This window comes from Garra rufa, chromosome 5, assembly GCF_049309525.1.
Source record: "Garra rufa chromosome 5, GarRuf1.0, whole genome shotgun sequence".
In the NCBI taxonomy this organism is placed as follows: Eukaryota; Metazoa; Chordata; class Actinopteri; order Cypriniformes; family Cyprinidae; genus Garra; species Garra rufa.
Genome location: NC_133365.1, coordinates 13,851,220 through 13,863,319, shown reverse-complemented (window position 1 = coordinate 13,863,319; position 12,100 = coordinate 13,851,220). Strand labels below are relative to the sequence as shown.

General features: G+C 35.4%; 1 protein-coding gene across 5 annotated transcripts in view; it reads right to left on the bottom strand.

Annotated features, from left to right (window-relative positions):
* Nucleotides 1-255: 255 nt before the first annotated feature.
* Nucleotides 256-12,100, bottom strand: part of kank1a (KN motif and ankyrin repeat domains 1a) — a 69,788-nt gene continuing 57,943 nt past the window's right edge. For 4 of the 5 annotated variants that reach the window (XM_073841136.1, XM_073841134.1, XM_073841135.1 and 1 more), the window contains 8 exons: nucleotides 9,025-9,121; nucleotides 7,950-8,135; nucleotides 6,763-6,850; nucleotides 5,980-6,199; nucleotides 3,810-3,952; nucleotides 1,587-1,787; nucleotides 1,384-1,482; nucleotides 256-1,271 (listed from right to left, as the gene is read on the bottom strand). In XM_073841136.1, the coding sequence (XP_073697237.1) occupies nucleotides 1,212-1,271; nucleotides 1,384-1,482; nucleotides 1,587-1,787; nucleotides 3,810-3,952; nucleotides 5,980-6,199; nucleotides 6,763-6,850; nucleotides 7,950-8,135; nucleotides 9,025-9,121 (1,094 nt within the window). In that variant the 3' untranslated portion in view covers nucleotides 256-1,211. The remainder of the gene's footprint in view (nucleotides 1,272-1,383; nucleotides 1,483-1,586; nucleotides 1,788-3,809; nucleotides 3,953-5,979; nucleotides 6,200-6,762; nucleotides 6,851-7,949; nucleotides 8,136-9,024; nucleotides 9,122-12,100) is intronic. The other variant, XM_073841137.1, reaches the window with a different exon arrangement.

Genomic DNA, 12,100 nt, shown 5'->3' with positions numbered 1-12,100 from the left:
TGAGCAAAATTAATTTATTAAAATAAAGAAATTAAGATGTGAATTAAGATTTCAAAATGCATTGCTTTAATGTATACAATTACATTTACAACCGAATATTTCCTATTTTTTTCTTATGTCTATAATAAGAAAAGAGTTCATGCCAGCATGTCTAAATATGTTAGAAATGTGCATTAGCTGTCGATTCCTGTAGAGGGAGACATTGTACTGTTCACCTATAAGAAAAAGGCCTACTGAAAGAAGAGTTTCAGAAGAGTCATTTTAGTACTTTATTATCAAGTTATAGGCTACAGTTGGTAGTTATCTGTTATTTTATTTGTGACTACATAAAAAGCCACATGTTAGACCTACGACATAAGTTTATTACATAAAGGCCGGTCAAAGCTATTGCATCCACATATAGCAAACATACATTATATACAATCAAAGTACAATTATTTCCAATAAAAACTTTTAATTGGTAAATATATAACTTCATGTTACAAAGTAAATCTGAAATGTCCTAAATACTGTGATTTTTAAATAGATAAAATGGCAAGTATAAAAGTAAGGACCAAATCCAAATCTAGAAATATATTTGTGATATTATAAGTCTGTGTTTCAACCTCTAATACCTACTGGACATCTCTGCTAGGGATTTGATAGCAGAGAAAAGATATAAAACCCCAAAGGCTGAAAGTTGGGCAGCATATACATGGTTCAAATATAAAGCTCATTGTCAGGCAACATTGGCCACTTCTTGGAATTATAAATTATTGATTATTTTTAAAAAGAGAGCGGAAAAAAGGGAGGAATACAAAGATATATCCATATATTATAGAATTCAACATTTATACGAGAATAACAATATTCTGAAGGCAACTCCATAGCCACTTTCCAGTTGACGTCTGGCTCTGACATTACGCTGGTGATTTCAGGCAGAAGAATACTCTTTGAATACATTCAGGGTGAGTACACAGTTGAGGTCTTTAAGGGACTGACTCGTAGCTAGCAAGTCCATCTGTATTCTAATCTAAAAGCCAAGGAGAAAGACATAACAGAGAAGAAGTTTGCAAAGTGCTCAGTTTAACTGCCTACTATCCATTAGTTGAGGTTTGAAGTAAGTTTTCAGTCTCTTAGCTGTAGATTTGGTTTCTAGCTGATGAAAATGGTAGGCATGGCAGAACCTGAAAAAATAGCAGCTCAGGCAGGGTGGGGTAGAAGCGCTCTAATCAAACATGGCCTTTCCTTGTAGGACTGGGTGAAGTCTTCCTCCCAAGTCGAGGCGTACCCTGTGAACAGATGACAGACATAAAAGGTATGATTAACCGTAAACAGAGCCAAGCGTGAGTCACTTGCAAAATAGCCACTGTCAGAGGCTAAACTCTAAATGCGATCACTTACTGGTGATTGAGCTTTGGAGAAGTTCATATGGGCATACAGCAACACTGCTATGTCCTTATGACCTGCTTCCAGAGCAATAGACAGGGCATTGCTCTCATCCTAGGAACAAGAAAACAGACAGATGGCAAACACCCCATTAGCCTTACTTGCTTTTTGATAACAAAAGCAGTATCCACACATTACTTGAGACTTTGTTCACTCACATTATCGCTGAGTGTGGCGTCGCAGCCCGGCTGAGCCAGCAGCAGCTTGACTATCTCAACGTGGCCGTGTTCGCTAGCGCACATAAGTGCGGTTGAGCCCTCATCATCCTGGATGTTGACGTTTGCACCGCAGACGAGCAGAGCCCTCACCATGTCCATTCTGCCATGACTGACTGCCAGCATCAGCCCTGTCTGACCAGCCTGGATTCACAGAGTCAGTGAGATCAGGTTAGAGACTTACAGAGTAAGGGACTACCTGGTGAAAGGCCATGGCTAATTTATAGTAAATAGTAAAGTAATACTGTTTGCCTATTGCCTATTGTTTTTCCATAATACATTAACTAATGTTTTAAGTGAAATATTTTTTTTATTACTCAGAAAGAACTAATTACATTTATCAAAATTGACAGTAAACACATTTATAAAACGTTTTCAAAAAATCCTAGAAAAAAAAATCAGCATATTAGAATGATTTCTGAAGGATCATGTGATCCTAAAGACTGGAGTAATGATGCTGAAAATTCAGCGTTGCTTTCAGAGAAATAAATTACATTTAAAAATATAGTAAAATAGACACAAAACAGATATTTTAAAATATATTTCACAGCTGCAATGCTTTTACAGTAAATACAGCCTTGGTAAGCATAAAAGACTTATTTTGTGAACGTTAAAAACTTTTACTGAACCCAACTTAAGAATGGTAGTGCAAGTACAAATTAACCTATTTATCTTTTTTTAATTTAAATTTATTTTTTGAGTATTTTAATTCTGAGTTCATGATACCTAATTTAACTAATGTTAATGAAATGGACCATAGGCTATTGTCAGGTATTACTAAGGGTGGGCATTTTGACCAAAATCTTCTCATGGTAAGAATAATTATATTTCATGGTAACAGTAAATATATAGTTATTTTTGCTTTAAATAAGGTCTTTATGATATAATTTTTGGTATCATAGAAATGTCATAATTCTTGTCACCAGTATCAAGCATTACAAGCAAAAAGGAAAAAAAATACAAAAGAACAAATAAATAAGAAATGCATTAAGAGCCAGGGGTGTAAACTTTTGAATAGAATGAAGATGTGTGTATTCTTCTTATTTTGCCTAAATATATAGATATTTTTATTTAGCACTGCCCTTCAGAAGCTACAGAAGATACTTAAATGTTTCCCTGAATACAAAATAAGTTACATTTACCCTGATCTTCAAATTCATGCATGTTCAAAAGTTTTCACCCCAAACTCTTAATGCATTGTGTTTGAACCTTCTGTAATAGTTGTATATGAGTCCCTCAGTTGTCCTCAGTTGTGAAAATATGGATCTAAAAATCATAGTCATTGTTTAAAAGGGTTCAAATACACAAAAATGCTGGAAAACCAAAGAATTTGTAGGACCTGAAGGATTTTTCTGAAGAACAGCGGGAAGTTTAACTGTTCAGGACAAACAAGGGACTCAAAAACAAAAAAAAGTTTAGAGCAGGGTTGTCAAACTGGACTGCCGCAGTCCTGCAGAGTTATTTCCAACCTTGCTCTAATGCTGCCTTCGTGTGCTATCGTAATTATGGTAAATACCAAAATCTGACATCGAAATTGCACATGAACACCCACTCACGTTGTAATTTCCACTGGAAAGCTCAAAATTTTTTATGATACCCGAGCTGCCGAGATGGGATAAACTTTGACCTTTCAACATGGCAGATAGCAATGAAACTAAACTGAATGGTAAGCATTGCATGATGTTAAAAGTTCTCTGCTGTTTAGTTGGTTAGTTAGTTGGTTAGTTTGTAGCCCCCATAATGCTGGGGCATAAAGAATTTTAATAACGTCGCTATTTAAACGTAGTGTTGTCTTTAAAAATACCATTAAGAGAAGATGCTAGCTCGTCCTGTAGCAGATGCATTAGGGAGTTTATAACCGTTTTACCCAAGTAGCATGTGAGGACAAATTCCGAGTCCGCCATGTTTCTCTTCACTACGACAACAAAAGCACCTGAACACGACACACTGGTAATTTCCACTTCACAAGTGGAAAGCATCATCTTTCCCATGTCACATGAAGGCAGCATAACACGCAAACCACGTAGCTTCCAAATAAGCCTGAACAACTTGATTATCTGGATCAGGTGTGTTTAATTAGGATTGAATCTGAACTCTGCAGGGCTGTGTTTGACACCTGTTTTTTTTTTAAACAATGCTCAAGTACAAGAGTGGAATTATACTAACCTGGCTGGCTTTTGCATTGACATCTCCTTTGCTAAACAGCTCTTCAACCACCCTCATGTCTTTCGGGGCCTCCACGGCGGCGAGCGCTGCTAGCATGATGGGAGTATAGCCCGCCTTATTCTGCTGATTGACATTGCAGACATCTGTGATGAAGCAGAGAGAACAAGGCAATCAGAAAGACCATTGAGCCCACCCTTGTAGTAAATGCATTTGGAGGGAGGCCGTCTGTTGTTTGAACTTAGGAGAGGGGACATGCAGGCTATTCAGACTGAGAGTCATGGGTTGTGGAAAAAGAGAAGGACCAAAGCAGGTATTCACTGACTGGCAATGAGGCAAAAATGGCTAGAGGGTCTGAGAATGGCAGCGGACAATTGAGACAATGGGGGCCGCACCAAAAGAGTCAAATAGTAGAGGAGCACAAAGGCATTGGGATAATGGGCTTTTATTTTCAGGAGTCAAGGCACCTCATCATGTGGTATTCACAGAGGTCTTTAGTGCTTTTTGGAGGGGAAACAGTGGGAAACTGAATGATTCTGGATGCACTGGATGATTAGCTATTAGCTTATATGAGCCATTCAACAGAATACAGAATTGGTTCAAAGTCAGAGTTGGAAAGTTTTGAATTTTTTATTTATTTTGTATGTATGTGAATTTTTTAATATCCAAAGTACGCATTTTTAGTAACTGTGCAGTTAGTTCTCAGAAAGGGAAAGTTTTTTTTTTTAGAAAGTTTTGGAATATTTGTCCTCTCCCTAAATTTGTCACTACCAAAACACAGTAAGATATTATTTAATAAGAAGGGTTATATTGACCTATTAAGATTTTGCTTACATCTACATTGTATATATACATTTTTTTGCTGTTTTATTAAAAAAATGTCAGAGGTTAATCAATAACAATTACATTTTTAACAATATTGTAATTTATGAGATTTGTTGTATTTTGAATCCAGTTTTTCTTTGTAAAAGGCAAAAAGTTGATCATACTGATTTCAAAGTTAAGGATTCATTAGTTTGAATATACATTGAACCATCAACCATCTATAATTGATAATTCAGTATACTTCATTTTTGACATAACATCCCATGTTTTTGGTTATAACTGCACATTTTCAGTATTTTGTTTTGGTAGCAACCACATCACATTACTGAATTTTAACTCGCATACTAAAACACTACTAAAACATACTAAAACTAAAAATTTGCGTAACCATGCTAAAATTTTGTTTATTTCTCCCAAATAAAGGTTTATGTGTTCCCTTTTGTCACTACCGAAACAATGATGACATGTTTCGGTCATGACTGTTTCAGCAGTGACAATTTTAGATACTTTTGAACCTAGCACAAATATGTTAATCAGCACTTTTGTACAAATATAGAAACCAAATGTTATGGAAAAACACCCAAAAAGTGTGCTTAATTGCAGAAAAGGGTGATTGGTAGTGACATTCCTTAAAGTTACACATAGATTTTCAGACTTTTGAACACATGTGCCTCAAAATGATCATATCTACTCACCATATAGCTATGAGAGAGAGACACACAGATATTTCCTGATCATAAATGGACTATGGACTAAAACATACACTGTTTCAGTAGAGACATGACAATGCAGGACACAATTTTTTTTTTATCTAAAGTTTTATAATTTACAAAGAAAATATGGGGAGAAAAAACTTCACTTTTTTTTTTTCAAAATCAAAAAGATATTTTTAAAAACTAAATTTAAAAGCTAAATTTATTTCAATATCATTTTCATAAGTTGAAATTAAGGGGTTAGGGTATGGGACAGCCACCTCCCAATTGAAAGTACCAGATAAATGATGATTTTATATATATTAAGCTTACAGATGTTTTAAATATTATTGTGGGTTTTAATAGCTAATAGAAGGATCTAAGTAAACATTATGATTTGAATACTTTAGTGCTTTTTAAATGTGTTTTTTGGTTGTGGGATAGCAGTTTGCACTAATTCTGTAGAATAGCCCATATACTAAATAGGCTCAAAGTGTTTTGTGATCTGATCACATGTGATAACATGACTATTTATTTATGCTAACGCATCCCCAGCAACATCAACATGCCGCCTTCACACTTGTCAATCACCACTAAAAACCTGGTTATAAGTGGCTTTAAAAATGAGGAATGTTAAATGCGAGTCAAATGCTTACCAGCATCCAGCAGCTTCTTCACAATGTGGAAGTTGGAATGGGACACACTGTAATGGAGGGCGGTGTTGCCGTTGCCATCAGCCAAGTTTACGATGTGTTGCAGCAGGGCAGGAGAGATGTCTCTGAAAGCATTAAGGTAGTCCTCCACCATCTCCGTAACGGCCGTCTTCTGACTGGACACTCGGAACCACTCGTGCTGCACCGTGTTCACATATGGCCTCTGGAATGACACAAAATGATAAATATGAACAATCTTCATGACATGGATTGTGCTAGTTGTGTCATAACAGTTCCAGCCTATACCACGGAAGGAACCTCATAATCAAAGTAAAAATGTATAATTAGTGAACAGAAGCAAAACAAAGAGAAACATCCAGGATCTAACTGGTCTAAATTGCTTTTATTTATCAAATGCAGCTTTTCTGAAATTCAGGACAAATACAGCTTTGACTTAACCCAAGACTTAGCAGTAGCCCAGTCAGCGCACAGCTAGGCGCGTCGCAGACCCTCTGTTCGGGGGTCAGCAGAAATAAATGTTGATCCAACATTCTTTTACACCACGTTAACCACAAAGGAGCCAATATCCTTCCTGTTTCAGGCGCGGTGAAGCAGAGCTTGAAGAAACATCTAAAACTCTAATTTGCTTTGAATCGCTTGTTTGTTTGACGAGATTGCTGACTAAGGAAAACCGTCAAAAGAGTTAAGAAAAGAGAGGATTTTACTAATCTGGAATTACAGATGTTATTTTTGTGCACTGAGGGTTTACACAAATCTTAAACTTACCAAATCTTTACTAGATAAAGCCTTGGGGTCGTTGAGGTGGGATTTCAGCATGTTGCATGCAGAAAGCATCTTCTCATTCAACTCATACCTGGGACAAACAACAACAACAACAAAAAACATTAACGAATGACACTTTTGAGTTCTAACCAGTGTCAGACAAAGAACCCTGCATATAAATGTGTTTTTTTTTAAAGGAAATCAGACTTGGAGGTGGTCAGGGGATTCTTGACTCTGACCACATTTGCCAAAGATGTAAATGCTAATGTACTGACATTTTCTGCAAGCAAGTAGGTAATCTGTGATATAGCGGTTGTGTAAAAAAAAAGTATTTATCATCCACAACTCAAGGACTGAGTAAGTTTTCCGTCATGCTCTATTTCACTCATTAGTAAAAAAATCAGCTTGGTATCTTTATTTAAAGAATATCTGTGGCTAAAGCTCTTTTCGTCTTAGACATGCGGCTTCTTGGCTTTCACAATGTGAAAAAGACAACAGACACTGCGGTCTTGTGATCTGTTTATGCAACTTAATGTATTGAATTATTTTGCTGGAGTACACTACGAGTCTCTTATTTCTCTCCTCAAATCCTCACTCACATCTCCTAGTTTACTTTAGATTTAATGCTTCAAACCATTTTTCTCCCCTTCACTTCTAATTTCCATTTGCATCTTTTACTGTTAGAACATGTGTGAAGTAGGGAAATGTAATAGTCCAGACTATTTCTTTTGTTTTTAAATGAATTAATACATTTTTTAAATTAGTAAATGGTTAAAAATGTAATGCATTTTCCATTTTGCGTGTCTGTTCAGATCTAATTGATTCCACTGGACACACACTGAAATGCAAAGTGTAGCTAAAGAATATCCAGATACTATCCAGATATGAAATAATATTGCTTCCAGGTGGAAAGAGGACTTCTTTGAGATTATGAAGGGTAGTATTTTAGTACTCATCCTCATAACTCATGTCAAGCTTGGTATGCAGGATTCTTAACTGATACGATAATACAGATCTGAGGTTTCATTCGTGCCTCCAAACTGTCTACTTTCATCTTTAAAAAAAAATGCAGACATAACATCCAAAATACCTCAAATTCTCTTTCTGATGCAAGAGACTCTTGAATTGGTCTACAGTCATAAATGGTGTAACACTAAACTATGAAATCACCAGTTACTGGCAATACTTGCCTCTGCCTTTTGTCTTGGCCTAAATCTTCAGTGTCTCTGTCTTCATCCACTGCTTGATTATTTCTAAATTCTTCTTTCCTCCTCTCTCTCGCATTCACCATCTTGTCTTTGTCCTCCTCTTCATCTTCTGACCCAGAGGAGCTACTTTCCTCTGAGCTGGAGTCATCACTCGATGTTGACTCATAGCTGGACACAGAAAGCACAGATATGCACATAGTTAAATCACTGTATATTTACATGATGCTCCAGAAAACTTGATTGTGATTGTTAAACAGTGGTAAAATGACTGCTAAACTGTATATTTTAGTTCTTCATGGCAACACAGGCAAGTTAAAATAGCTAATTGTCATCATTTTGTTTCAAAACAGTTAGCTAGTGCAGTAGAAATTAATACACAGTCTATTAATAATATACAGTCAAACCAAAATTTATTCAGACACCTTTTAGGTTTCTCACATTATCAGTTTATTCTCTAAATTTTAGAAAATGGTAATAAAACATGAAAAGAACTCAGAGTTAAACTGTGTCAGAACAAATTCATCTTGATAATCACAAATTATAGTCAAACTAAAATTTCTTCAGACACCTTTAAAATTTCTCACATTATCACAGTTTATTCGCTATAGTTTGAAAAATGGTAATAAAATATGACGAAAACTCAAGAGATCAAATTCATCTTGATAATGTCAGAAATCTGATAGAAAGGTATGTAACAAAATATGGTCAGGTCAAAGTGTCAAATCACATTTTTGGTCCCAATTTTTATCAGTTTTACTGCTAGTCCACTGTATGAAGAATTTTTGGGTAAATTTGCTTTATTTTGCTATCCTCACTTACATAAAAATAGTCAAAAATGTAAAACTAGTAGTCAAATATGATATCTTGTGTCTGAATAATTTTTGGTTTGACTATAATTTTAGATTACAATGCAGCTTAAGCTAAACTACAACTAACAACTTAAACTCAAATATTCAAACCAATATTCCAGGTTATTTGATAAAGAAGTTAAAAATTGTTAAATACTTCTTCCATAATAAAGGTCTTTTTTCCCCTAATATTGTGAAAGAGAACCTACCCTCCATTTACACCAACAAACTGCAAGTTCTTTTTTGTGCCGTTAGGTCCCTGATGACCGTCTTTCTTCATGATGGACTTCAGGGTGCTCTGACTGCCTAATAGAAAAAAATAAATGCAGGCAATCAATTATTTTATATCATTAAAGTGGAGCCAAACTGTTTACATTTTAAATCAAATATTATTCCAGATATAAATAGTGGTAAGGTATTTTCAAGTCTACATAAATGTGACCCTGGACCACAAAACCATTCATAATGGTCGATTATTTGAAATTGAGATTTATACATCATCCGAAAGCTGAAAAATAAGCTTTCCGTCAATGTTTTGGTTTGTTAGGATAGAGCAATATTTGGCAAGATACCACTATTTGAAAATCTGGAATGTGAGGGTGCAAAAAATCTAAATATTTAAAAAAACATCTTTAAAATTGTTCAAAAAAAGTTTGTAGCAATGCAGATTACTAATCAAAAATTAGTTTTGATATATTTGTGGAAGGAAATTTACAAAATATCGTCATGGAACATGATCTTTACTTAATATCCTAATGAATTTTGGCATAAAAGAAAAACGGATAATTTTGACCCACACAATATATTTATGGCTATTGCTACAAATATACCCATGCAACTCAAGACTGGTTTTGTGGTCCAGGGTCACAAACATTGTTAGTGAGAAAAAAAATGTAGATCGGCAAGCAATATATTGTCTTCACCAAAAATGCTGACAAAAATCTACACACCCTATCAAAATGAAAAAGAAATGCATAACACTAACATCATGATTTATTATGATATACAGTGTTATTGCTGTTATGGGAAATGAACAAGCTGAATCTACGTTAGCCAGCAACAGCTAATCAAGACCATAAGCTGAAGCTGGCTACATTTCCAAATCTGATAAACATGCACAATGTCCAACCCTTGTTGTCATTTTCAACAGAGGAAAGAATAAGCCCCACTAGTTTGAAAAAAAAAAAATAGATGTTGCATATCAAACATGAGTTTTGAAAAAATGATGTGAAGCAAAAAGAAACACATCCCACAGCCTAAAGCTATGGCAAACATGTTAAGTACAGGCTTCGCTCTGCCAAATACCGAAGAGGATTGCCGCCCCTCTCCACAGAGACTGAAAAAAGACCAGTTCTGAGAACTGCCAGAACATGCCCTACAGATGGACACACTCCCTCTGACTGTCTGTATCTCTAACATTGTATGCGGTAAAGGCACTTTTATCCCCGTTTCCTTTATTTTGACAAGTGAGAGCAGCTGTAGGCTTGAACTATGTGGCTTAAAGCTGTTAATCTGTTACATGTTCTCCTGAGACAGTCACACAAGGGTTTCTTCATCAAAAAGGCCAACCTTCTAGGTGAGTTCAACATGTACAGGTCCTTTTAAAAAAAAATTTGCATATTGTGATAGTTCATTATTTTCTGTAATGTACTGATAAACATTAGACTTTCATATATTTTAGATTCATTACACACAACTGAAGTAGTTCAAGCCTTTTATTGTTTTAATATTGATGATTTTGGCAAACAGCTCATGAAAACCCAAAATTCCTATCTCAAAAAAATAGCATATTATGAAAAGGTTCTCTAAACGAGCTATTAACCTAATCATCTGAATCAACTAATTAACTCTAAACACCTGCAAAAGATTCCTGAGGCTTTTAAAAACTCTTTTATGATGGGTAATAATCACAGTCTCATCAAATCAACACACTGTCAACTGGCATTATTTTCAAAATGTATGACCAAAAAAACTAAAAAGGGGGAAAAAACGTTGTATAAAAGCTATGCATACATTATAATATAGAAAAAATGACAACTTCAAATCACATACAGTGGTACGCGGAAGTTTGGGAACTCCTTGCAGAATCTGTGAAAATGTGAACAATTTTAACAAAATAGCAGAGATCATACAAAATGCATGTTATTTTTTATTTACTACTGTCCTGAGTAAGATATTTTACATAAAATACCTTTACATATAGTCCACAAAACAAAAAAAAATGCCTGAAATTATTAAAATAACCCCCTTCAAAAGTTTGGGAACCCTTGGATCTTAATACTGTGTGTGGTTACCTGGATGATCTACGACATTTTTTGTTTTATGTTTTGTGATGTTAAACTGAGCACTGTTCTTCAGAAAAATCCTCCAGGTCCTGCAGATTCTTCAGTTGTCCAGCATCTTTTGTATATTTGAACCATTTCCAGCAGTGGAAAGTATCTTTTCACACTGAGGACAATTATTAAAAAGGTTCAAACATTCACTGATGCTCCAGAAGGAAAAACAATGAATTTAGAGCCGGGGGGTGAAAACTTTTTGAATTTGAAGATCAAGGTAAATTGTACTTAATTTGCCCTCAGGGAAACATGCAAGTATCTTCTGTTGCTTCCGACAGGCAGTACTTAATGGAAAAAAAATTATATTTCAACAATATAAGAAAAATTTGGACATCTTTATCCTGTTCAAAAGTTTTCAGCCCCAGCTCTTTCTGGAGCACCAGTGAATGTTTTAACCTTTTTTAATAGGTGTGTTTGAGTATCTCAAAGATGGACGTCAAAATCATACAGTCAATGTTGGAAAGGGTTCAAATATGCAAAAGATGCTGGAAAACTGAAGAATGTGCAGGACCTGGAGGATTTTATGAAGAAGAGTGCATAGTTGAACTGTTCAGAACTAACAAGGGACTCATGAACAACCATCACAAAACAAAAAAACAGTCGTAGATCATCCAGGTAACCACACACACACACACACACACACACACACACACACACACACACACACATGTTGGGTTTACATGTTTTATGGGGACTTTCCATAGGCGTAATGGTTTTTATACTGTACAAACCGTACTTTCTATCACCCTACACCTACCCTACACCTAAACCTAGCCCTCACAGGAGATTGTGCATACTTTTACTTACTCAAAAAAACTCATTGTGCATGATTTATAAGCCTGTTTCCTCATGGGGACCTAAGAAATGTCCCCACAAGGTCAAAATCTACTGGTATTCCTATCCTTGTGGGGACATTTGGTCCCCACAACGTGATGAATACCAGGTACAC